Source organism: Colossoma macropomum, unplaced genomic scaffold (assembly GCF_904425465.1).
Source record: "Colossoma macropomum unplaced genomic scaffold, Colossoma_macropomum, whole genome shotgun sequence".
Lineage (NCBI taxonomy): Eukaryota > Metazoa > Chordata > Actinopteri > Characiformes > Serrasalmidae > Colossoma > Colossoma macropomum.
Genome location: NW_023495272.1, coordinates 158982 through 185209, shown reverse-complemented (window position 1 = coordinate 185209; position 26228 = coordinate 158982). Strand labels below are relative to the sequence as shown.

The 26228-nt window shown below is 39.7% G+C and overlaps 1 protein-coding gene across 1 annotated transcript in view; it reads right to left on the bottom strand.

Annotated features, from left to right (window-relative positions):
* Nucleotides 1-18: 18 nt before the first annotated feature.
* LOC118801503 (deleted in malignant brain tumors 1 protein-like) overlaps nt 19-26228 on the bottom strand; it is a gene marked incomplete at its 3' end in the record, with an annotated part of 150584 nt that continues 124374 nt past the window's right edge. Inside the window, exons 16-25 of the mRNA XM_036561803.1 lie at nt 15578-15883; nt 15013-15183; nt 14878-14931; nt 14068-14373; nt 12549-12854; nt 11718-11733; nt 9224-9532; nt 8020-8312; nt 191-505; nt 19-117 (exon numbers count right to left, since the gene is read on the bottom strand). Coding sequence (XP_036417696.1) covers nt 19-117; nt 191-505; nt 8020-8312; nt 9224-9532; nt 11718-11733; nt 12549-12854; nt 14068-14373; nt 14878-14931; nt 15013-15183; nt 15578-15883 — 2175 coding nt within the window. The remainder of the gene's footprint in view (nt 118-190; nt 506-8019; nt 8313-9223; nt 9533-11717; nt 11734-12548; nt 12855-14067; nt 14374-14877; nt 14932-15012; nt 15184-15577; nt 15884-26228) is intronic.

Here is a 26228-nt window from a genome sequence, read left to right as displayed (position 1 = left end):
GGAAATCAGCAGAGCTACAGGTTGGGATTGGCTTGATACATCTGAACTGAATAGTGTCCCCAGCAGGTACAGCAGAGTGTGATGAGCTCAGGGTGGGCGTGGGACTCTGCATGTCATCTGTTAAAGAAATATAATTAGTAGTGTTGTAAATGCATTTAAATAGTAAACTGCTGTACAAACTACTACTTACCTAAGCACACAACTCCAGCGTCCTTATCATGTCCACAGTTCTCCTTTCCAAATCCTCTGTGTGAACACTGACTTAAGTATCGCTCAGTTCCTTTACATCCAACATTATCCAACCATGTTGGTTCAACTCCCTGACCAAAGTGGGCTCTGTTTAGTGCGCTGACCGCTCTGCCACATCCCATCTGCCTGCACACCACTGCTGCATCCTTCATGCCCCAGTTATTATCACATATTGTTCCCCACTGGCCATTGTACTGGATCTCCACTCTGCCACAACAGTGACTCTTACCATTTACCAGCCTGATCTCATTAGGGCCTAATTTATTGTAGAAAAACAAAAAAACTGTCTGTTGATGACATTAAAACATTGCAGAAGAAAAAAAATATTAGCTACAACATTACATTGCTATCTGAAAACATGGTCACATGAAGGCCTGCATGTAACTGTAATACCATAACAATTATTTGTAGTCAACCTCATTAGCCAGTGTGCTTTTTGCTATCCAGCCTAAAAAGCTTTGTAATGTCAGAGAACAAATAACTACTTTTAGTGGAAGACACTGATGGTATCCCAAGAAGCCTTTGATATACTGAGCTAGTATATCTACAGCTGTATTGTGCCACGGCTAAAAAAAAAATTAGAGTGAACCTTCCATTCAGAGGCCTGATATTATCCAACTGACAGTATAAGAATTATTATATTTAATTACAAAATTACAAATGTTGTTTAAAAGAAAAGCACACACCTGAAGTAAAATATTAAAAAATATTTTCTGCAAATGTAAATCCACTGTTACTTTAAATTTGAATAGCTTAAAATGTAACTAAAAAACAGTAACTGTTGAATAGCTTCAAAAAGCAACAACATAGGTCATTTGGCCAGGGGTGGCCAAAAATTTGCATATAATTGCACATTTGATCACAAGAAAATATGTAACCATACTGGTGCAAAAGCTAAGCTGGTATAAATCTATGCCAGCGAATTTTGCTACATAAGAGTAATCGAGGTGCAAACAGCAAGTTGTTACTGGGGATCCCTTTTTTTTTTGAAACTGCATCCTAAAACACGTGATACTGGTTTATTTGTACATTGAAATATACCTTAAAATGTACAACCCCATTTCCAAAAAAAGTTAGGAGGCTGTGCAGAATGTAAATAAAAACAGAATGCAATGATGATGTAACGTAAACCAAATTTTTTTTAATATATGCACATTTTAAATTTGATGCCAAAAACACGTTCCAAAAAGTTGGGACGGGGGCCTGTTTACCACTGTGTTTGATCACCTCTTCTTTCAACAACACTCTGTAAGCGATTTGGAACTGAGGAGACAATGCTGTAGTTTTGAAAGTGAAATGTTTTCCCGTTCTTGTTTGATGTAGGATTTCAGCTGCGCAACAGTTCGGGGTCTCTTTTGTCATATTTTTCATTTCATAATGTGCCAAATGTCATCAGTGGTGACAGGTCTGGACTGCAGGCACACCAGATTAGCACCTGGACACTTTTACTACAGAGCCATGCTACTGTAATACGTGCAGAATGTGGTTTGACATTGCCTTGCTGAAATAAGCAAGGCCTTCCCTGAAACAGACGTTGTCTGGATGGCAGCATATGTTGCCAAAACATGTATATATCATTCAGCATTAATGCTGCCTTTACAAATGTGCCATTCACCCATGCCATAAGCACATGTCCCCCTATACCATCATGAATACTGGCTTTTGAACTGTGCACTGATAACAAGCTGAGTGGTCTTTAGCCCGGGAAGACACAGCGTCCATGATTTCCAAAAAGAATTTCAGATGTCGATTTGTCGGACCACAGGACACTTCCACTTCCACTTCCCCTCAGTCCATTTTAAATGAGCTCAGGCCCAGAGAAGGTGGCAGCATTATATGGATCCTGTTTATATCCGGTTTCCTCCGTTTTAACTTGCATGTGTGGATGCAGTGACAAAATATTATTATTATTATTATTACTATTAAATTTCTGTTTTAGTTAACAGTTTTCTGCACAGTCAAAACATTTCACACAAGTAAGCTACTTTAGCACAGGCATGTTCTGTAGCTGTAAGCAAGTTTCCTGTCGCCACGCTGTGATGCTTTCATTAGCATATTTTAGTATACTGGAATTGAACTGCTTTGTTCAGTGGAAAAATGTGAACTCTGCACTACAGTTACACAAACATCAGTCTATGCAATCATAATAAGCCAATCAAGAGGAGTTCTGTGCTGTAATCCTGAATCACTGCCTCCAAGAATCAAATGTGTTAGATATGCTAAAAAGACTTACAAAAAAAGCTTACAAAAATGCATAAGGATAACATTTCAATGAGGAATATAAATAATTATATATTACATTTGTAACAACAACAATAAAAACCTGAGGTGGAGTGGTTGGTAAACTAGATGAACTATAATTATGTTTCAGAAGAAGTCTAAAGTATGGCCATGTGATCTGCTCATCATTCAACAACATGGCAAACTGCTTAAATGTGAACTAGCTCGGATAAGATTTTTAATTACGCTTCTACAGTATGGATTTTTATTCATATAATAACTTGTCCTTCTGTCCATCCATCCATCTATCCATCATCCTTTGGTCAAGGCTTTTAAACCTCACTCTTATAACTAAAGAATAAGTTTGCTTTGTTTTCCATGTAGTTACTCAGTAATACACCTTATGATGTAACAAGCTTTGGAATTTAAAAATGTTTAAATGGAATTTAAGAGGGACAGACCCAGGTGCATAGAAAATTACTAGAAATAATTTAATACCAACTATTGTAACTTCGCTCATTCAAAAGCAAAGAAACATAATCATGCAGAACTTTAACAGTACTTTTAAAACTTGTTTTTAAATGATCCCAATCATGGATCATCTTTAATACATGAGGAAATATATCCTGCAGATTAACACCCTGTACTGTGGCACTTCTGGCAAAAATGCCTAATCTAAAAAAAAGTTGGGACAGTAAATGCTAGTAAAAATAGAAAGCAGTAGTAGATACTGTTTGACCTGTATTAAACAGAAAACGGTACAAAAACATGACTGTTTTGTGTTTTCTATTATAAAACAAATGAAATCTCTTCTTTAACATGATAGGCCTACTAATTACTCTTTAAACATAAAAATAATGAATATATTTAAATGTACAAAATAAATTATTTAAGATTGGATATATTTTTAGATGAAAATATTAGCAGCGAAAATTTTTAATTACTTTCAAAATAAGACTTTGGAAAGTTTGGTTCAGTCAAACTTTGGGTCCTTGTGTTTGATTGCCATATAATCTGAAATCAACTGCTAAAAATGACTGATTTAAGAAGTTCATTAACCAAACAGACCATCTGGGCAGTGCAGCACTATGCAGGAACAGAAAAGGGAGAATACGTTTAAAGGAAAGCAAACTTTCTAGGAGAAAGAAGTAACTAACGTGCCATGTCCTTTAATTTCTTTCACTTTCAATTACTTTCACACATATTTCATTTGAAGTCAGATTGGCCTCAAAGAAGAACTGAAAATGTCTGATGCAAAAGTTTTGCAGAGTGACTGTAAGAATGATCGTGAGAAGATGGTGATTGTGACCCAGACTCAAGGTGATTATAGTGCAGTTCATTTCCTTCGTTTTCATACATTTTTCCACACCATCAACATCAAGTACACACCACACCATCAACAGTTATAAGAGCGAGGCATAAAACGCCTTGACCAATGGATGGATGGATGGATGGATGGACAGACGGACAAGTTATTATATTATTTGAAATCGATACTGTAGAAAAGTAAATTAAAAACCTTATTACAGGTAATTCAGAAGAAAACTGTAGGCACAGGAAGAGCATTGTAAAGTTTACGCGTGAGGAACACTCACTTTTTGTTTTCACACTTTAATCTGATTTATTACTTTCAAAATAAGACTTTGGATATGTTCAGTCACACTGTACACGTCCCTGGAGTTTGGTTGCCATATAACCTAAAATCGACTGTTTAAAAAAAACAGCAGTGAACTGATTTAAGAAGTTTGGTAACCGAACAGGCTAACTGGCCAGTAATAGAAAAGACAAACATTCAATATAAAGCAAATTTTACAGGAAGAAAAGTTACTACTATGCCATGTCCTTTCATTTTTATCACTCACATACTTTATTTAAAATCAGACTTTCTTTGAAGAAAAACTGAAAATGTCTGATGCAAAAGTTTTGCAAAGTGACTGTAAGAATGACTGTGAGAAGATTGTGACTGTGACCCAGAATCAAGGTTATTATAGTGCAGGGAACATTTTCTGTTTTCCACCCCATCACCATCAAGTACACATCACAATATCACTCTGACGCTTTTTGTGTTTGCAATACTAATTAAATTATTTGTATTTAGCAATTTTGTTATGAACTTATTATTTTTAAATACTTGAAAAAATGATGATGCTTTACATTTTGTCTGTGAAACTGTCCATATTACACCATTCTGTGTATATAAAACCATCACTAATTTCAACATCCAATTATGAAAAAGGGTCATTTTAACCCAGGAAGTGCAGAAGAGTTTATAAGAGCACACTGTCTGAACAGTTTAGTTTTACGACCCCATTTCCAAAAAAGTTGGGATGCCAAATGTTTCAGTGCTGACAGGTCTGGATTGCAGACAGGCCAGTTTAACACCCAGACTATTTTAATATAGAGCAATTGCTGCTGTTTTACATGCAGAATGTAGTTTTTCATTGTCTTGCTGAAATAATCAAGGCCTTCCCTGAAAAAGATGTCGTCTGGATGGCAGCATATGTTGCCAAAACATGTATATATCGTTCATGTCACCAATGCCATGCCAAATTTTGATTTGGCAGACCACAGGACACTTTTCCACTTTGCCTCTCTCAAATGAACGGCCCAGCAAAGGTGGCAGCATTTCTGGATCCTGTTTATATATGGTTTCTTCTTTGAGTTTTAACTTGTATTTGTGGATCAGGGTGGTCAGGGTAAAAAAAGCACTTAAATCCCTACTTCAGTAAAAGTATTGTTACTGTAGTGATAATTTACTTGCAAAAAAGTAAAAGTATTAATAAAAGAAATTACTCAAGAGTAAATACACTACATTTCCACAAGTATTCGCTCGTCTGGCTTCACACGCATATGAACTTGAGTGACATCCCATTCTTAATCCATAGGGTTTAATATGATGCCCACCCTTTGCGGCTATAGCAGCTTCAACTCTTCTGGGAAGGCTTTCCACAAGGTTTAGGAGTGTGTTTATGGGAATTTTTGACCATTCTTCCAGAAGCGCATTTGTGAGGTCAGACACTGATGTTGGACGAGAAGGCCTGGCTCGCAGTCTCCGCTCTAATTCATCCCAAAGGTGTTCTATCGGGTTAAAGTCAGGACTCTCAAGTTCTTCCCCACCAAACTCACTCATCCATGTCTTTATGGACCTTGCTTTGTGCACTGGTGCGCAGTCATGTTGGAACAGGAAGGGGCCGTCCTTAAACTGTTCCCACACAGATGGGAGCATGAAATTGTTCAAAATCTCTTGGTATGCTGAAGCATTAAGCGTTCCTTTCACTGGAACTAAGGGGCCGAACCCAACTCCTGAAAAACAACACCACACCATAATCCCCCCTCCACCAAACTTTACACTTGGCACAATGCAGTCAGACAAGTACCGTTCTCCTGGCAACCGCCAAACCCAGACTCGTCCATCGGATCTGCAGAGAACACGTCTCCACTGCTCTAGAGTCCAGTGGTGGTGCTTTACACCACTGCATTTGACACTTTACATTGCGCTTGGTGATGTAAGGCTTGGATGCAGCTGCTCGGCCATGGAAACCCATTCCATGAAGCTCTCTACGCTGTTCTTGAGCTAATCTGAAGGCCACATGAAGTTTGGAGCTCTGTAGCGATTGACTCTGCAGAAAGTTGGCGACCTCTGTGCACTATGCGCCTCAGCATCCGCTGACCCCACTCTGTCATTTTACATGGCCTACCACTTTGTGGCTGAGTTGCTGTCGTTCCCAATCGCTTCCACTTTGTTATAATACCACTGACAGTTGACTGTGGAATATTTAGTAGCGAGGAAATTTGTTGCACAGGTGGCGTCCTATCACAGTACCACGCTGGAATTCACTGAGCTCCTGAGAGCAACCCATTCTTTCACAAATGTTTGTAGAAGCAGTCTGCATGCCTAGGTGCTTGGTTTTATACACCTGTGGCCATGGAAGTGATTGGAATACCTGAATTCTATGATGTGGATGGGTGAGTGAATACGTTCGGAAATATAGTGTATATATGAGTTCAAGTTTTTGTGTATCTGCAATCACAACTGAGTTGACTCTGGCTACGTTACTGGAAATATTCTGTACAAACAACACTACAGCAAAACATATTACATAAGAAAAAAAGTTTGGAGGGAGAATGAGAGATCAAGACAAAGAAGGGGTGAGAGGCTGTGTTCTGTGATGAACAGACAGAAGTCTCTGATGTGCGTGTGGTCGTGCACTTCTAGAATTCTGTAGTTCACCAGCACTTCATTTAAAATGAATGAGTTTAATGTGAGATTTGCTGAGCAGGTTCGGAAAACTGTGTCCGCTTACTACCATATTGTACATATTGCTATGTAACTGATGCACTAGCTAATGTGATATCTGGTCTGGCTGTATACAGAGATACACAACAAAACAACTTCATACTCCACCACCCGCAAACTTATCAGAAAGCAGTTTAGACCAGCAAGTATAATAAAAAAAAAAGGTGGAAAAAAAATCTGAGCATGACAGAATTATCTTTCATTAGAAAATGAATTAAGATGACCATTTGGAGTGTGTTTCTTTCTCCATTACACTTGCCATCTCTGACATCAGTGTTGTTGTTGCATCCAAGTTGCTTTGATTTGATTGGTTGAATCAGAACTGAATCTTTTAAATTAAACCATGCTTTCTTCTAATTGGTTTAAGAGCTGACACAGACAATTATTCTTACTCTGTAAGGGTTATTGAAAGAAATTCATTCAAGTAAGAAGAAACGTACTATAATTTAATTCTACTCCAAAAAGAAGCGTTAGAGAAAAGAAAAAAACTTTACTCAAGCACAGCAATGTTTAGTTTCCACCCCTGATTATTACTCATTATTTTTGCAAATATTTTGTGTGCATTCCCAGAAAGACTGGTTCATTAAGCTTTCAGTCATTTTCAATGTGTAGCAGCTGAATGAACAAGGTTGACCAAAGTAGCCACTTTTAAACACATTCAAATAAGCATGCATAAAGAGTTTTGGTCATGATAATACAGTCTTATACGGAAAGAACTATAAAGAAAATGTGTTATTCTGTTATTATCTAACTACACTACGGGGCTAAAAACATTCTTAAATTGAATTGATTTTTAAACTTATAATTAATATATAAATAAATAATTAAATAATTAAAATATATTCCTGAACAGTTTGCTAAAAGGCACTGACTTTCCACAAGATGACTTTATAATGTTTTCCTCAGCGTTTACAAAGATTCTTACAAGGGGACGATCAAGAAAGTGCTAATCTTAATTTACAGGATTAGGATTGTTTACGTCAACCTCCTACAAGACCCAGTGAGTCAGATTTGACTGAGAACCAATGTTTAAAGTACTGAAATGCCATTCCAGCACACTTATGTAGTGTTTTAACACAGAGTAGCTCAGTTTTAGCACAAACAGGTCTGAAAGCTTGAAAGCTGAAACCTCCTGATTTCAGCATCATACGCTTGGAATATTTACTGATCACTTAATGTTAATTGATTAGAGGGGTCAGTGCAGCAGCAATATCAATATTACCAGGTTACTGAACATGTTTTTTTTTCCTTACCTGAGCAGATAACACCAGCATCTTTACCATGATTACAGTTGTGTTTGTAAAATCCACCATGAGAGCAATTAAAGAGAGAGCTTTCATTTCCAGAACAAGCAACATTATCCAGAACTATTTGGCCACTTCCCTGACCAAAGTGGGCACTGTTGTAAGCGCTGACCGCTCTGCCACATCCCATCTCCGCATCATTGAGGTCCCAGTTATCATCACACACTGTTCCCCACTGCCCGTTATAATAGACCTCCACCCTACCAGAACATGGGTCACTTCCATTAACGAGTCTTAAGCCTGTCACAAATAAAGAACAATGAACAGTTTTATCAAACATAGCTGTTTAAAAGGGATTGCAACAGGTTTATGTTGGTGTATAAAAAAGATAAAAGTCTTGTTTTCTGCAGATATGAGACAGGCTTTGTTTCAAGCTGAGAAATACAATAAGCACCTGGACTTATCTTGCATCAAAGCCTCTCTCATTTCTTTCACTGTTATTATTATTGGCAAGACAGAGACACAGGAAACAGAGCGCTTTAAACAAACACTCTTTTATTGAACATTATTATTATTATTATTATTATTAATAGTAGTAATAGTAGTAGTCTTCATTATTTTTGCAAGGCTGGTTCAATAAGTCTTCAGTCATTCACCCTGTATTGGTAATGTTCATAGTTGTAAAAAGGAACTTGCATCTGCATCTAATTGTGATCGTTTGTATTTTCATGTCCAATTTTTATTTTTCAAACCACTAAAAATATCGTAAAAGTAAAATGTAAAAAATAAAAATTATTTAAGAAAAGGTCCAGGTCTGGAGAGTTTACTGTAAAAAGTCTTCATTAGTGCTTTTGTTTCTGTTTTCAGAAAACAATTAGGTGAAAAGATTTTAACAAGGGAATGTTCAAGAAAGTGCTGATCTCAATTTACAGGACTAGGAATGATGATGTCAACCTTCTTCAAGACCCAGTGAGTCAGATTTGGCTGAGTTAAGAGAACTAATGTTTAAAGTAGTGAAATGCCATTCCAGTGTATTTCTCTAGTGTTTTAACACAGAGTAGCTCAGTTTTAGCACAAACAGGTCTGAAAGCTTTGGTGCTCTCCTGATTTCAGCAATATACACTGTATATGTTTACTGACCACTGAACTTGAATTAATTAGAGGGGTCAGTGCAACAGCAATATCAAAATTACATGGTTATTTTATAAGTAATTTTTCCTTACCTGAGCAGATAACACCAGCATCTTTACCATGATTACAGCTGTGTTTGCCAAGTCCTTTATGAGAGCAATTTGTGAGGGTGCTTTCATTTCCAGAACAACCAACATTATCCAGAAGTATTTGGCCACTTCCCTGACTAAAGTGGGCACTGTGAGGGGCGCTGACTGCTCTGCCACATCTCATCTCTCTGCACACCACTGCTGCGTCTTTGATGTCCCAGTTATTATCACACACTGTTCCCCACTGGCCGTTATAATTAACCTCCACTCTACCAGAACACGAGTCATTTCCATTGACGAGTCTTAAGCCTGTCACAATTAAAGAACAATGAACTGTTTTATTAAAAACATTTTTGCAGAACTTTACTTAGAGTTACTTAGAGATTGGTTCATTAAGTCATTTCCCTGTGTTGGTAATGTTAATAGTAATACAAAGTTATAAAGTTAACATAAACATCAACCAGCATAACACTCTTTAGATAATTGATGCTGAAATGCAACAAAGCTACAAAAAAGAAACTTGAGTATGTCATGCAATACAGTTTAACGTGTGCCTCCAGTTCAGTTTTACCTACACATTTTGATTGTCTCAGTGACACGACAAGCTTAAAATGAACTATTTTCTGGTTCTAATCACTGTTTCTTATTTCAGCAGCTGGTTGGGTGAGGTTCAGAGATGCGGCCATTTTTAGACACTTTTAAGTAAGCTAACAAAAAAACTTTTGGTCATCATAATACAGTCCTAAATGTAAAGATGTTGTGCCTCCCTCCGGCCCTGCTGTCACCACTTCTTTCTCATTCCAAAGCCGATGCCCTGTTTCATATTGTTTCATACAGAATGACAAAAAAGTGTCAGTCGGTGAACCTGAACCTATCCTTCCCTTGTCAGTTCTGATCACTTCTATCCATACATTGTATTTGATTGGGGCCCACAATTCGTCTCTTTTGTATGGAAAGAGTTGTTTGAACATCTCAGGGTCACTGTTAGTCTTACGTCTGCTTATTGCCCTCAGTCTAATAGACAACTTGAGAGGGGTAACCAGGAACTTGAAAAATTCCTGAGACTGTTTTGTCACAACAACCATTCTGAGTGGTCTAAATATCTTGTTTGGGCAGAGATGGCCTAGAACTCTCGTGTCTGTTCAGCCACAGGAATGACATCATACCAGTGTGTCTTGGGCTATCAGCCTCCTCTGGCACCCTGGACCACCACACCCTTGGATGTACCAGCTGTTGATGACTGGATGAAATGGAGTGAGGAGGTCTGGGAGAAAACACACTGCAGGATTGAAACAGCTCTCCAGCGGGGCAAGCAGAAAGCAGACTGCCACCAAGGAAAGACCCCTTCCTTCCAGCCTGTTGACTGGGTGTGGTTATCGACTCGGGATCTCAGGTTTGAGGAGGGTTGTAAATACTCCAACCTAAGCATACTAGTCCGTTCCAGATTTTCAAACAGATTAATGAAGTTACATACCAGTTTGACTTGCCTGCCCCTGTGTATGCTGTTCACAAGGTGCTGAACTCCAGGAGGCGTGGAGTGGAACTTCAGTACTTCACTGATTGGGAGGGATACGGCCCGTAGGAGAGATGTTGCGTGGCTATGGTTGGGTGTTTTTTACAATCAACATCCTGAAAAGCCAGCATCGCGTCCCAGAAGCCACCCGAGGAAATTCATCTCCACTTCCTGTCATGTCCTTTCACGTACTCATTTCAGTCACCGATCACGCAGCCCTTCACTCTCCCAGTACCACGATGGAAAGGGGGTCCTGCTGTCCAGTATCTCCAGTCACGTAGTTAGTGGTCGTCATGGGCACCCTCGCTCCAGGGCTGTCCTTGACTCTTTGGCAGGGGGATACTGTCACGCTTCCCGTCCAGCCCCGCTTCCCGTCCAGCCCCGCTGTCACCACTTCTCAGCCTCCAGACTTTATTTCCCAGAATGCCCTACCAGATCACATGACCCCAGACCTCCCTCACATGACCTCCCACCACTCCACATTGATTCATTGATTTAGGTCACTTGGATTGGATTAGATTAGATTAGGTGACCCTTATTAGTCCCAAAATGGGGAAATTTCACCTCCGCAATTTAACCCACCCATGCAGTGAAACACCACATACACATTAGTCAAGACATACACTAGGGGGCAGTGAGCACACTTGCCCAGAGCAGTGGGCAGCCTTAACCGACAACCTTCCGGTTGCAAGGCTGGTTCCCTAACCTCCAACCCATAGCCCACACTACTTAAACTACCCTCAAAGACAAAACTTCATTGCAAAGTATTGTCTTTGTCACAGAGTATTATCGAGCCTTCCAGTATGTTACTTTGTCTGTCCATGTATGACCTTCGTTTTGTTTATTTCTGACCTCACTTTAGCCCAGCCTTTGTGTATTGTTTGTATTTTAGTTTAGTTTAGGGATTCTGTTGTTTAGATTGCCCCTATGGTTACTGTTCTCTCAATCTGGCTTTTGTCTTTGGACTGTTTGACTTTGTTTTGGATTTCCCTTTTGCTAATGAAGCAGTTTTACATTCAGTTGGGTCCAAGAGCATCTGAGCTGTGTCCGAACGTGACATTAAGACAATAAAGGAAATGTGCTGTTCAAAAAGTCTTTGTTGCTATTTATCTTGCTGCATAAAACTCCATAAAAAGCCTAGAAAAAAACTTAAACTCAACAAATTCTTAAACTTGAACATATCCCTTAACATGCATTTCTTGGATACAGTTTTATTTGAATAATCTAGCTCCTCATATTGTGGTGTGTTTAATCTTTCATTAGATGTAATTATCATATAGATTTTTAATATTTTAAACCACTGAAATATCTTGGAGGTTGTGTGTAAAAAGCAGATAAATTAAAAAAATGCGACCTATTCTGGAGAGTTTCATGTAAAAAGTCTTTAGAAGTGCTTGTGTTTCTGTTTACAAGCTATAGTTTGATGAAAGGGTCTGACCCTCCATATGAAGACTTTATAATGTTTTCCTGAATGTTTACAAAGATTCTTACAAGGCGATGTTTGAGAAAATGCTAATCTTAATTTACAGTATTACAACGTTTATGTCAACCTCCTACAAGACCCAGTGAGTAAGATTTGGTTAAGAGAACTAACGTTTAAAGTACTGAAATCCCATTGCAGCATTTTTCTCTAGTGTTTTACCACAGAGTAGCTCAGTTTTAGCACAAACAGGTCTGAAAGCTTTGGTGCCATTTTGATTTTAGCATTACATGCTTAGTATGCTTAATGTTAATTGATTAGAGGGGTCAGTGCAGCAGCAATATCAATATTACATGGTTATGAATTGAAAATGAGTTTTCCTTACCTGAGCAGATAACACCAGCATCTTCACCATGACCACAGCTATGTTTGTAAAATCCATCATGGGAGCAACTTGATAGAGAGCTTTCATTTCCAGAACAACCAACATTATCCAGAAATATTGGATCACTTCCCTGACCAAAGTGGGCTCTGTGAGTGGCGCTGACCGCTCTGCCACATCTCATCTCTCTGCAAACCACCTTCGCATCACTGAGGTCCCAGTTACTGTCACATACTGTTCCCCACTGGCCATTATAATAGACCTCCACTCTACCAGAACACGGGTCACTTCCATTAATGAGTCTTAAGCCTGTCACAATTAAAGAACAATGAACAGCTTTATCAAACATAGCTGTTTAAAAGGGATTGTAACAGGTCTATGTTGGTGTATAAAAAAGATAAAAGTCTTGTTTTCTGCAGATATGAGACAGGCTTTGTTTCAAGCTGAGAAGTACAATAAGCATCTGGACTTATCTTGCATCAAAGCCTCTCTCATTTCTTTCATTGTTATTATTATTGGCAAGACGGAGTCACAGGAAACAGCTTTGAGCAAATGCTCTTTTATTGAACATTATTATTATTATTATCATTATTAATAGTAGTAGTAGTAGTAGTCTTCATTATTTTTGCAAGGCTGGTTTAATAAGTCTTTAGTCATTCAGCCTGTATTAGTAATGTTCATAGTTATAAAAAGGAACTTGCGTCTGTCATGTAATACAGTCCTAAATGTGCAATCAGTTCAGCTTTACCCATGCATTTTTGATTGCTTGTCTCCTGAATAGTGACATGACAAGCAGAGCTCAAAATGAACTATTTTCTATTGTTTCTATTGACTATATTTTGTTTCAGCAGTTGGTTGAGTGAGGTTGAGAGAAGTGGCCATTTTTAAGCACTTTTGAGTAAGACATTTTGAAGAACTATAAATGAACTGTGCTGTTTAAAAGTCTTTGCTGTTATCTATTTCACCGAATTACAGCCCTAAGAAAAATTCTAAAACTGATTCATAAACTTGAACTGCTAATATATGGTTTTATTTGGATAATCTAGCTCCTCATATTATTGTGAGTTTAATTGTCATCATATGTAATTTTCATGTCCATTTTTTATTTTTCAAACCACTAAAAATATCGTAAAAGTAAAATGTAAAAAATAAACATTATTTAAGAAAAGGTCCAGGTCTGGAGAGTTTACTGTAAAAAGTCTTCATTAGTGCTTTTGTTTCTGTTTTCAGAAAACAATTAGGTGAAAGGCTTTTAACAAGGGGATGTTCAAGAAAGTTCTGATCTTAATTCAAGACCCAGTGAGTCAGATTTGGCTGAAATGCCATTCCAGTGTACTTTTCTAGTGTTTTAACACAGAGTAGCTCAGTTTTAGCACAAACAGGTCTGAAAGCTTTGGTGCCCTCCTGATTTCAGCAATATACACTGTATATGTTTACTGACCACTTGAACTGATTAGAGGGGTCAGTGCAGCAGCAATACCAAAATTACATAGTTATGAACTGAAAAGGAATTTTTCCTTACCTGAGCAGATAACACCAGCATCTTTACCATGATTACAGCTGTGTTTGCCAAGTCCTTTATGAGAGCAGTTTGTGAGGGTTCTTTCATTTCCAGAACAACCAACATTATCCAGAACTATCTGGCCACTTCCCCGACCAAAGAGGGCACTGTGAGTGGCGCTGACCGCTCTGCCACATCTCATCTCTCTGCACACCACCTCCGCATCATTGATGTCCCAGTTATTATCACACACTGTTCCCCACTGGCCGTTATAATAGACCTCCACTCTACCAGAACATGAGTCATTTCCATTGACGAGTCTTAAGCCTGTCACAATTAAAGAACAACGAACAGATTTATCAAAAACATGGACTTTTAAAAAGGGATGGCAAGAGAAAAACAGAAAAAACAAAACAGAACTTTAGGCAAATGCTCTTCTACTGAATCACCTCCCAGTGCAAAATGAACGGTGAGGATAACAGGCAGGTCACTTCTAACCACTTAACTCTACATGGCAGTGAACACTTGACCAACTACCACACAGCCCAGCACAGAATAACACATACCTGCACCTCTGCACGTCTTTAACTAACAAGCACAACTATTCACACAATAGGGACGCTACACTATTATTATTTTTATTATTATTATTATTACTCTTTATTATTTTTGCAGAGCTTTGCTAAGAGTTACCAGAAAAATCTGTTCATTAAGTTAAATCTGTTCATCCACTGCGACCCAGAAGGATAAGCAGTTTAGATGATGTATGTGTGTATGTATGTATGTATGTATGAATATGTCATGCAATACAGCTTAACGTATTTTCCTTACCTGAGCAGATAACACCAGCATCTTTACCATGATTACAGCTGTGTTTGTAAAATCCTTCATGGGAGCAACCAGACAGAGAGCTTTCATTTCCAGAACAACCAACATTATCCAGAAGTATTGGACCACTTCCCTGACCAAAGTGGGCATTGTGAAACACGCTGACCGCTCTGCCACATCTTGACTCTCTGCACACCACCTCCGCATCATTGATGTCCCAGCCATCATCACACACTGTTCCCCACTCGTCATTATGATAGACCTCCACTCTACCAGAACATGGGTCACTTCCATTAACGAGTCTTACGCCTGTCACAATTAAAGAAAAATGAACAGATTTATCAAATATGGGCTTTTAAATGAGACTGACACATGTTTCTGTAGATGTAAAAAAAAAAAATAATAATTTACAGTATTAGAGATGTTTACATCAACCTCCTTCAAGACCCAGTGAATAAGATTTGAGTTAAGAGAACTAATGTTAAAAGTACTGAAATGCCATCCCAACACATTTCTCTAGTGTTTTAACACAGAGTAGCTCAGTTTTAGCACAAACAGTTCTGAAAGCTTTGAAGCCCTTGTGATTTCAGCACTTTATACTTTGTATGTTCATTGATCAATTAATGTTAATTGATTTGAGGGGTCAGTGCAGCAGCAATATCAATATTACAAGGTTGTGAATTAAAAACAAGTTCTTCCTTACCTGAGCAGATAACACCAGCATCTTTACTGTGATAACAGCTATGTCTGCCAATTCCTTTATGAGAGCAATTTGTGAGGGTGCTTTCATTCCCAGAACAACCAACATCATCCAGAAGTATTTTGCCACTTCCCTGACCAAAGTGGGCACTGTGAAGCGCACTGATCGCTCTGCCACATCTCATCTCTCTGCACACCACCGCCGCGTCATTCATGTCCCAGTCATTATCACACACTGTTCCCCACTGGCCATTATAATAGACCTCCACTCTACCAGAACACGAGTCAAATCCATTAACAAGTCTTAAGCCTGTCACAATTAAAGAACAACGAACAGTTTCATCAAACATGAGCTTTTTAAAAGGAATTGCCACATTTTTGTAGATGTATAAAAAAGTCTTGTTATCTCCTGACATGAGACAGGCATGGATTCAAGCTGAGAAATACAATAAGCCCCTGGATTTAGCTTGCATCTAAGCCTATCTCATAATTATTCAATAAAATAATAATAACAACAATTAGTATTATTACTATTCTTATTATTATAAAAAGATTGCAAAAAGCAAAGATTGTGATAGTCCTTTACATGTAGAATGTAGTTCTACATGTAAAGGACTATAAATGAAATGTGCTGTTCAAAAAGTATTTTCTATTATTTATTTTAACGCATAACAGGCGTAAGAAACATTCTTAAACTAAAATGATTCTTAAGCTTGAACATCCTCCTGAACTTGGATTACTTGTTTATGGTTTTATTAGGATAATCTAGCTCCTCAGATTATGGTGTGTTTAATCTATTTATCATTACGAGTAACTGTCATATGCATTTGTTATATCTCAAATCGCTAAAATATCCCAAAAGTAAAAAGAGAAAAACAGATTATTTAAGAATATTTCCAGGTCTGGAGAGTTTAAATGTAAGCAGTCTTCATTAGCCCTTGTGTTTCTGTTTACAGATTACAGTTTAGTGAATGGTGCTGACCCTCCACATGAAGACATTATAATATTTTCCTGAATGTTCAGAAAGAAAAGTCAAGAAAATGCTAATATTAATTTACAATTTACAATACGCTGAGAACTAATGTTTAAAATACTGAAATGCCATTCTAGCACACTTCTCTAGTGTTTTAACACAGCGTAGCTCAGTTTCAGCACAAACAGGTCTGAAAACTTTGGTGCCTTTCTAATTTCAGCACTTTATGCTTTGTATGTTCACTGACCAATTAATGTTAATTGATTAGAGAGTTATGGTTATGAATTGAAAATTAGTTTTTTCTTACTTGAGCAGATAACACCAGCATCTTCACCATGATGGCAGTTGTGTTTGCCAAGTCCTGTATGAGAGCAATTTGTGAGGGTTCTTTCATTTCCAGAACAACCAACATTATCCAGAAGTATTTGGCCAATTCCCTGACCAAAGTGGGCACTGTGAAGGGCGCTGACTGCTCTGCCGCATCTCATCTCTCTGCACGCCACCGCTGCATCATTGATGTCCCAGTCATTATCACACACTGTTCCCCACTGGCCGTTATAATAGACTTCCACTCTACCAGAACACGAGTCAAACCCGTTAACAAGTCGTATGTCTGTCACAAAAAAAAAAATCAACAGTTTTATCAAATATGGGCTTTTTGAAAGGAACTGCTACATGGTTTTATAGATGTAAAAAGTAGTGTTGTCTGTAGATCCTAATTTGACATCCAACCCATTTCTGCAGACATAAGGCAGGCTTTGATTCAAGCTGAGAATTACGATAAGCACCTGCATTTAATTTGCATCAAATCTAATTTCTTTCAGTATTCTTCTACTTTTTATTATTATTACCAAGGGTGAAAATTCCTACTTAAGTAAAAACACTGTTACTGATACTTTACCTGAGTACAGGTATCAATAAAGAAAATTACTCAAGTAAGAGGAAATAAGCAGTTTACTGGAAAACTACTTGAGTAGATGAGTTACTTTTTCGTAACAACAATCACAGTTTAAAAATGTTTGAGTTGATTCAGCAATATCATTGGAAATAATATGTACAAACAAAACTAAAAAAACATAATATTACATGAGAAAAATGTACTGAGTCCTGAGAGTGATCAAAGTATACTCTGCTAGTGAACATTCACACATCTTTCTGTGATCTGTGAAAGGAACAAGATTTACATTATCGCTAATAATGTATTTCATGATTAGATGATTATAAGAGGCGTCAGAGTTCCTCTCTTTCCAATAGTTGTTTGGAATCCCTGCACGGCTATGCAGAACTGAATACAACCCCAATTCCAAAAACGTTAGGATGCTGTGTAAAATGTAAATAAATGTAAATAAAAACTGAATGCAATGATTTGCAAATCGTATAGACCCATATTTTATTCACAATAGAACACAGAACACATATCAGATGTTGACAGTGAGACATTTTACCATTTCATGAAAAAAATTAACTTATTTAGAACTTGATGGCAGCAACACATCTCAAAAAAGTTGGGACAGGGCCAACAAAAGGCTGAGAAAGTAAGTGATACTAATAAAAAACACTTTGAGGAGCGATTTGCAACTAACTCACATGACTGAGTATAAAAAGAGCATTTTAGAGAGGCAGAGTCTCTCAGAAGCAAAGATGGGCAGAGGTTCACCAATCTGCGAAAAACTGCGTCTAAATATTGTGAAACAATTTCAGCAAAATCTTCCTCAACGTAAAATTTCAAAGATTTTGGATATCCCACCATTTGCAGTATGTAATATCATCAAAAGATTCAGAGAACCTGGAGAAATCCCTGTACACAAGGGACAAGGCCGATGGTCAATATTGGATTCTTGTGATCTTTGGGCCCTCAGGCCGCACTGCATTCAAAACAGGCATATTTTGTACTGGAAATCACTGCATGGGCTCAGAAACACTTCCAGAAATCATTATCTGTAAACACAGTTCACCGTGCAATCCACAAATGCACGTTAAAGCTGTATCATGCAAGGAAGAAGCCATATGTCAACACAATCCAGCAACGCCGCCGTTGTTCACTGTCTTACATATAAAAGCCACAGTTTGGGAGCCACATTTTTAATGTAATTAAGCTGAATGTACACCTCCAGAAATGAAAAAATAAAAGACACAACTAATGAATTTAAACACTAGAAAACACTTAGCAAGTATATAAATCTGGTACACTGTTAAAGGTAAAGGTTGTGTGCAGGTACATTTTTTGTTCATCAAAGTAAAAAATGCAAATGCATCCTCAAAAAAACTTTAAAAATATAATTACAATTGGTAACACTTTACATTAAGGGTTGCCAATCAATCATTAATTATATTATAATCAACAATTAATTTCCCATAATTTGATTCTTTAATGTTGTTCTTATTTTTTGCAATTACAGATTATGTTGATAATAGTTTTGGTTAATTAGCCACATGTCCAGCATTTAAGACCAAATTTACATGCACTCCTACCAGATATGAGTTTGTACAGATATGCCAAAGATGAAAGTGATGAATAACAAAACCGTCCATGAATTTGTGTGCGCTCATCTTACGGTCAGATGTGACCATAAGCATCTTTAATGAACAAGAACCAATGTGAGAAAAGTGAAGCAACTGAATATATGGAGGTGATGGAAAGTTAATTAACAGATAATTAGCGGGATTAACACATAAGTGCTAGCAAGTTATCATGTTACTTCTTTATATGAATAAAAATACTTATTAGTTCATTAACAATGTAATAAGCAGCAGTTAATACACAGATAATGAGTAAGTAAGCCATAAACTAATGACAGACTAACTTATCAACTAACAGTGTATTCAATTACTAATTGATAAGTGCTTAAACAGTTACTAAGTAATAGCTAATGCTTAATGAAGAGTTAACTAGTAACTAAATTATGGGAAATTAATAGTTGATTATTATATAATTAATGATTGATTGGTGACCCTTAATGTAAAGTGTTACCTTACAATTACACTGGATAACTGGAATATGGTACACTTATGTTCCCTAACTAAAGGTACTGATGACTTACCCTTGAAGGTACCACCCCAGTAGCAACAGGGGTACTGCCCCAGTAACAGTCCCTTTTTTCTAAGAGTTTACTGCACCTTTAATACGTAATATAGCTAATATTTCCTATGTGGCTCTGTTTGAAATGGCTTTGAGAAAAAGTATTGTCCTCTGTCTACACAAGTCACAAACCCTGGAGTTTTTTTCCTATCCTGTGGCAGAAGAGCCACGCTACCACTGATTGAGAGATTCCCAATGATGATTTTTTTGATGTTCCCTTTTTCCTACTCTTTACCTTCGTTGCAATCTTTTTTTTGTCCCTAATAAATGGCCTAATAAATGACACTCTTCTGGGTGTGCCAACTGTGGAACGTGACTGTCTTCCTTCTGTGTTGTCCCATGCGTTGCCACAGCTCACAATGGTGAAGAACGTGGGCATTATAACACAGATTTTTGAGGGTAGAGTCATTTTTTTTTCCTTTCTTGCCAACATGGATCACTGGATCATGGATACTCCAACACCTCCTAGAGAACAGTGCTTGCCAGCAAGAAGTCACTCACAGAGTTGGCTCTTAACTTACAAGCCCTCACAGAAGAGCTACTAGCTTCTCGCCCAAACACAGTCCCTCCCTGATCCTAAGGTAGCAGCCCACAGCCTCCTCACCAAACTGACCCCAGCGACCATACAGAAGCACATTTTTTCACCTTTGAAACAATAGCTGAGTGGAAACTGTGAGACAAAAAAGAATGGGTCTTTTAGTGGTCTCCATCCTTGTCCCATTCGTCACTGGAGAAGCTCAGTTAGCTTGCTACCCCCTTCTTCCTGACAATTTACATACCTATAACATACATACATCATCTAAACCACTTATCCTTCTGGGTCGCGGTGGGGTGCCTGAGCCTATCCCAGCTGTCATTAGGCGGAAGGCAGGATACACCCTGGACAGGTCGCCAGTCCATCGCAGGGCAGACAGACAGACATACACATTCACACCTAGGGGCAATTTAGCAAGTCCAATTAGCTTAACTGCATGTTTTTGGACTGTGGGAGAAAACCCATGCAGACACGGGGAGAACATGCAAACTCCTCACAGAAACGACCCTGGTCGCCCGGCCAGGAATCGAACCCAGGCCATTCTTGCTGTGAGGCAACAGCGCTACCCACTGCACCACCGTGCTGCCCATACCTAAAACAGACTAAAAAAAATAAAAATAGTCTCCCAGGTAGGGCTGGGGCCTGCAGTGACTGCTGCTGTCTACCATCGCTGGGCTTACAAACCAGGTATTCCTCCCTCCCAACAAATAGGTCAGCTCCTTTGTATCACATGCAGGTGGTTGTTACCCAAACCTCAGGAAGTGGAGAGGATAATGGAAAAGGTTGCTATAGACCAATTTCTATGAACTCTTCAGAATGAAACACAAAAAGCAGTGGGATTGAGAAGCCCTAACACACCACAACATGGTAACTGCACCCGAGCATGCCAAAGCCACTCTTGGGCTTCCTCAGTACTACCATAAAGAAACAAACCAATCTCCTTTGTTAAGAAAGAATCTGCCCCAACACCGTAGAGAAACCAACCGTGAAAAACAAATTTCAGAAAGACATTTTTTTCAGGTCCCTGGTAGTGCAAAAGACAGACCTATGCCCTCTGAGCCCGAATTCACCCTGGCCCCTAGCCCTAGAAAAGCCTAATTGGCTAGCAGGCTGCCACTCACTCTCCAGGTCTGCAATATCTTGCCACACTTCCATGTATCACCCCCTAACAGATGGCTTGGTTGAACGTTTCAATCAGGTCAAAAAGAACCTGTTGAAAAGGGTAATAGCCAAGGATGGAAAAAACTGGGAGCTTCTCCTCCTTTATGTCCTCTTTGCAGTGAGGAAAGTTCCCCAAGCCTTGATGGTGTTTTCTCCTTTTAAGTTACTCTACGCACAACGATTGAGAGGACTTCTGCATGTGACAAAAGAGCCTTGGGAAACCCAACCTTCCACATTTCATTCAGTAATCGAATATGTTCAAGATATGCAAGGTAGAACAGACAAGATCATTCACCTAGTGAAATAACACCTAGAACAGCCCCAGAGGGCCCAACAGAGAATTGTTCAGCCCAGAGAATTCCTACCAGGAGACCAGGTGCTCTTACTAGTCCCATCCACTAACTGTAATTTTCTCACAACGTGGCAGGGACCCTACACCATAAACCAACGACTAGGACAGGTTAACTACAGCCTCCACAAATGGGAAAACGCCGAAAACACCCAAGTCTATGAAGTTAACCTGCTCAAAAAATGAATTAAACCTAACCCTGTGTTATTAGCTTTTTCAGAAGTCTGTGAATACACTATGGCACTGATCTCCCCACCCTCCAACACCAAGAATTAGTCAAACTGTAGGACCAATTTAAAGATGTGATCTCCACTGAGCCCAGAAAAACTTGTAACGTAGTGCCACATATCCACACGTTTCCTGGAGTTGTTGTTTGGCAGCGGCCCAAACCATGTCCATGAGGCTCGCCATCAGGCTATCGAGACAGATGATAACCTGATGATACTTGTAATGATTTTGTAATGATTTTTGCCAGCTTAATGACATTTCCATGTTCAACTCCTACCCATTCCCTGGAATAGATGAGCTAATCGATCGCCTAGGGAAAGCCTGGTTTATTTCCACCCTTGATCTCACTAAAGGTTACTGGCAGGTGGCTCTAACACCAGAGGCATGAACAAGGACTGCCTTCTCTACCCTGGGGGGCCACTGGCATTATAGGGGCCTGCCATGGGGACTTTATGGAGCCCCAGCCACATTTCAAAGGTTCATGGATGTAGTGCTCCGCCTGCTTTAGACCTTTTCCACAGCATACCTTGATGATGTCATCATTCATTCTGAGACCTAAGCCAAACACATGGCACATGTTAAAAATTAAAAATACTATAAAGCCTCCGGGGAGCCAGGCTAACAGAAAATCCCCTAAATGTCACCTAGGCCCCCAAAAGGGCCAATATCCTGACTGCAAGAAAAAAAGTCAAAGTCATTCAGAAAGCACAGTGTTCATCCACTAAAATCCAGGTACGTGCCTTTTTGGGGTTAGTGGGCTATTACAGACACTTCATGCCTAAACTTACAAAAAAATGCAAACCTGACAGAGTACAATGGACAGAGGAGGTGGAGACTGCATTCAACCAACTAAAAGCTGCTCTCACTACTGAACCTGTCCTTTGGTATCCCTACTTTCAAAGACGTTTCCTGGTACAGATGGATACAGGCACTGGGTCAGTGCTATCTCAGGACTTTGAAGGTGAGGAACACCCAATACTTTTCATTGGTAGAAAACTGACCCCGCCAAACAGTGTTATACTACCGTAGAGTGGGGGGCTTTCACCATAAAGTGAGCAGTGGAGAAACAGGTAGCTAACAGGTAGACCTTTTACCCTTGTTACCGATCATGCCCTATTACAATGGATGTTTAAAGCCAAGGACTCTAACGCTCATATCAGTAGGTGGTTCCTCTCACTACTTCTGTTTTCAAGTGAAACATCGTATGGGATCACAGCATGCCAAAGTGGGTGGACTCTCCTTTCTCCCTGCCCTGGGTTTTCCTCAGTCCGTATCCTGTGACAGAAGAGCCACGCTACCACTGATTGAGGGACCCCCATTTATGATTTATTTTTTAGGTTGTTTCTCTCTGTTTTCCTGCTCTTCACCTTCATTGCAATCCCTCCACTGAGTGTGTCAACTGTGGTACTTGACTCCCTCCCTTTTGTGCTGTCCCATGAGTTGCTAGTTCATGTGCTTTTTCTGCTGTGTTTAATAAAAGAACAGGTCTGAGCAGAAATAATGGCATCCTCCGTGTCTCCGTGTGTTGTTGCCACAGTGATGTCAGAAGCGGGATAGCTCCACCTAGTCACAAGAAGTAGAAGGGCGCTTCAACAAACTCAAAGGCAGACAGCAAAGGAGACTGAGTCTGCCGGAAAATGGCAGCAAAGCCCAGCTGGAGCCAAGCTAGAGACATCGGCAAAAGAGGCGGCGCAGAAGCCGGTATCATAAGAGGCTGCAGAAGCAGCATGGCGAGGCCTGGTGGCAGAGCCCAGCTGGAGCCCAGCAAGAGGGAGACAAATGCCTCTTTTGCTACAATGGCAAAAGCGGCTGGGAGATGTACTCCGCATAGCTGAAAATGGTTGCCTAGCATTACAGCTGGATGATGGCTGGAAAACGGCCATCACTGCGATTCAGCCATGCCTGGCTCTGGAACGGCTCGTGGACCTACTGGCAGAGCAGCATTACGACCTAGCAGCACTGACCATGGCAGTTGGCGGTTCAGGCAGGTGCCAATGGCACTGTCCATCAGGAAGCAACTCCTGTGCAAACTGAGGCTAAGGGGAGAGCGGATAAATGTGCTGGCAGCAGAACTGAGCATGGTGGTTCAAGTAAATCTAATGAAACATGATTTTCAGTGTTTGTGAGGTGTCCTGCCTTCGCTTCCACAGAAAGAGAAGAGCTAAGAACATCAAGTGCAGTTGGTCAAAAGCATATTGCACTTGGTCATTTAATTTCGCTCACTGTACCCAAACATGTGCAGCTCCAGCCCTGCCAGAAACATCTTGTGTGTTGGGTGAGAATGAGGTTTCTGTTTATAAGAGCAGGCATGCAGACCCACACTGCTTCTACAGTACAACCCCAATTCCAAAAAAGTCAGGATCTTGTGTAAAATGTAATTAAATAAATACAAACAGAATGTGATGATTTGCAAATCTCAGACCCATATTTTATTCACAATATAACATAAAAACACATATTAGATGTTGAAAGTGAGACATTTCATGAAATATATTAACTCATTTAAGTCAAGTGGCTTTTATTGTCATTCCATCTATATACAAGTACACCGTGGAGTGAAATTACGTTCCTCCAAGGAACACGGTGCAACATGAAACAAAATAGACAGTACAAAGTGCAAACACGCAGACGTAAGTGTGCAAAAAAAAAAAAAACTAGAAACAATACAATGAATACTATAAATAAAACAGCCATTAGACACAGTAAACAGACAGGACAGTGCAGCGCCGATACAGCACTAATTTCTGAGCATGAGGTAGTGAGAATAAGGTGCAAAGATTATTTAACATGCTGTGATCTGTGAGTTTATGCAGTCAGATAACAAACGCGAGCACAACAGTTACTGAGTTAGGATATACACGGTACTTGAGTAAACAAAGTGAAAACACTGTATTAGCAACAATGTTCCAGATAGTGCAAGTAGAGCATCAAAAGAGGAGTGTATGTGTGTGTGTGAGTCTTGAGTATGTGTGTGAGGGGGAGTTTCAGTTCAGTCCTTGTGAGTTTAAAAACCTGATTGCTTGCAGAACAAAGCTGTTGCAGAGTCTGGCAGTGATGGCACTCTTTGGAAGTCAACAACCATCTCATTAGTTTTGTCCACATTCAGAGACAGGTTGGTTCTGCACCAGTCTGTTACCTCCTCTCTGTACGCTGACTCATCATTCTTGCTGAACAAACCCATCACAATCGTGTCATCAGCAAACTTGATGATGTGGTTTGAGCTGCACTTTGCAGTACAGTCGTGAGTCAGCAGAGTGAACAGCAGTGGACTAAGCACACAGCCCTGAGGGGCACTGGTGCTCAGTATGGTGGTGCTGGAGATGTTATCAATTTTGACTAACTCAGTCAGGAAATCCAGGACTGCAGTGCTCAGAGAGATGTTGACTATGTCTTTGAGAACATCAGCCAGCTGTTCAGCGAATTCTCTGAGCACTCTACCCGGTATGCTGTCAGATCCTGGGGCTTTTTGTGGGTTGTCTCTGTGTAGAGTTCTCCGCACATTAGCAGTGGACAGACACAGTACCTGTTCATTTGGAGGAGGTGTGGTTTTCCTCGCTGTTGTGCCGTTCTGTGCTTCAAACCGAGTGTATTAGTTATTCAGCGCATCTGGAAGGGAGGCATCACTGTCACAAGCAGGTGGAGTCATCTTGTAGTTGGTGATGGCCTGGATGCCCTGCCACATGCGCCGTGTGTCAGCAGTGTCTTGAAAATGTTCATGGATTTTCTTTGAGTAGGTGCACTTTGCCTCTCTGATGGCACGGGAAAGCTTGGCTCTTGCTATCCTTAGGCTTGCCTTATCCCCTGACCCGAAAGCCTTGTCGCAGGTTCTTAGCAGCATGCACACCTCTGCAGTCATCCATGGCTTTTGGTTGGGGTGTGTAGTGATGAGTTTGGAGACAGTAACATCATCAATGCACTTGCTGATGTAGCCAGTTACTGATTCTGTATACGTTGCACCCCTACTGTATTCCTCCAAGTTGATGGAGTCACCGGAAGTTGCTGCTTCTCTGAACATCTCCCAATCAGTGTGCTCAAAACAGTCCTGAAGAGCCGATATAGCTCCTGGCAGCCAGGTTCTCACTTAGGAAACCAGCCTGTAAATGTCTGGGAAGTGAGGAGACCAGTTGCTGGAGTTTTGGGAGAGGAATGTTGTCCCATACTTGTCTGATGTAGGATTCTAGCTGCTCAACAGTCCTGGGTGTACTTTGCCGTTTTTTTTGTTTCATGATGCGCAAAATGTTTCCTATCAATGAAAGGTGTAGACTACAGGCAGGTCTGTTCAGCACCTGGACTCTTCTTCTTCTGCAAAGCCATGCTGTTGTGCTGGATG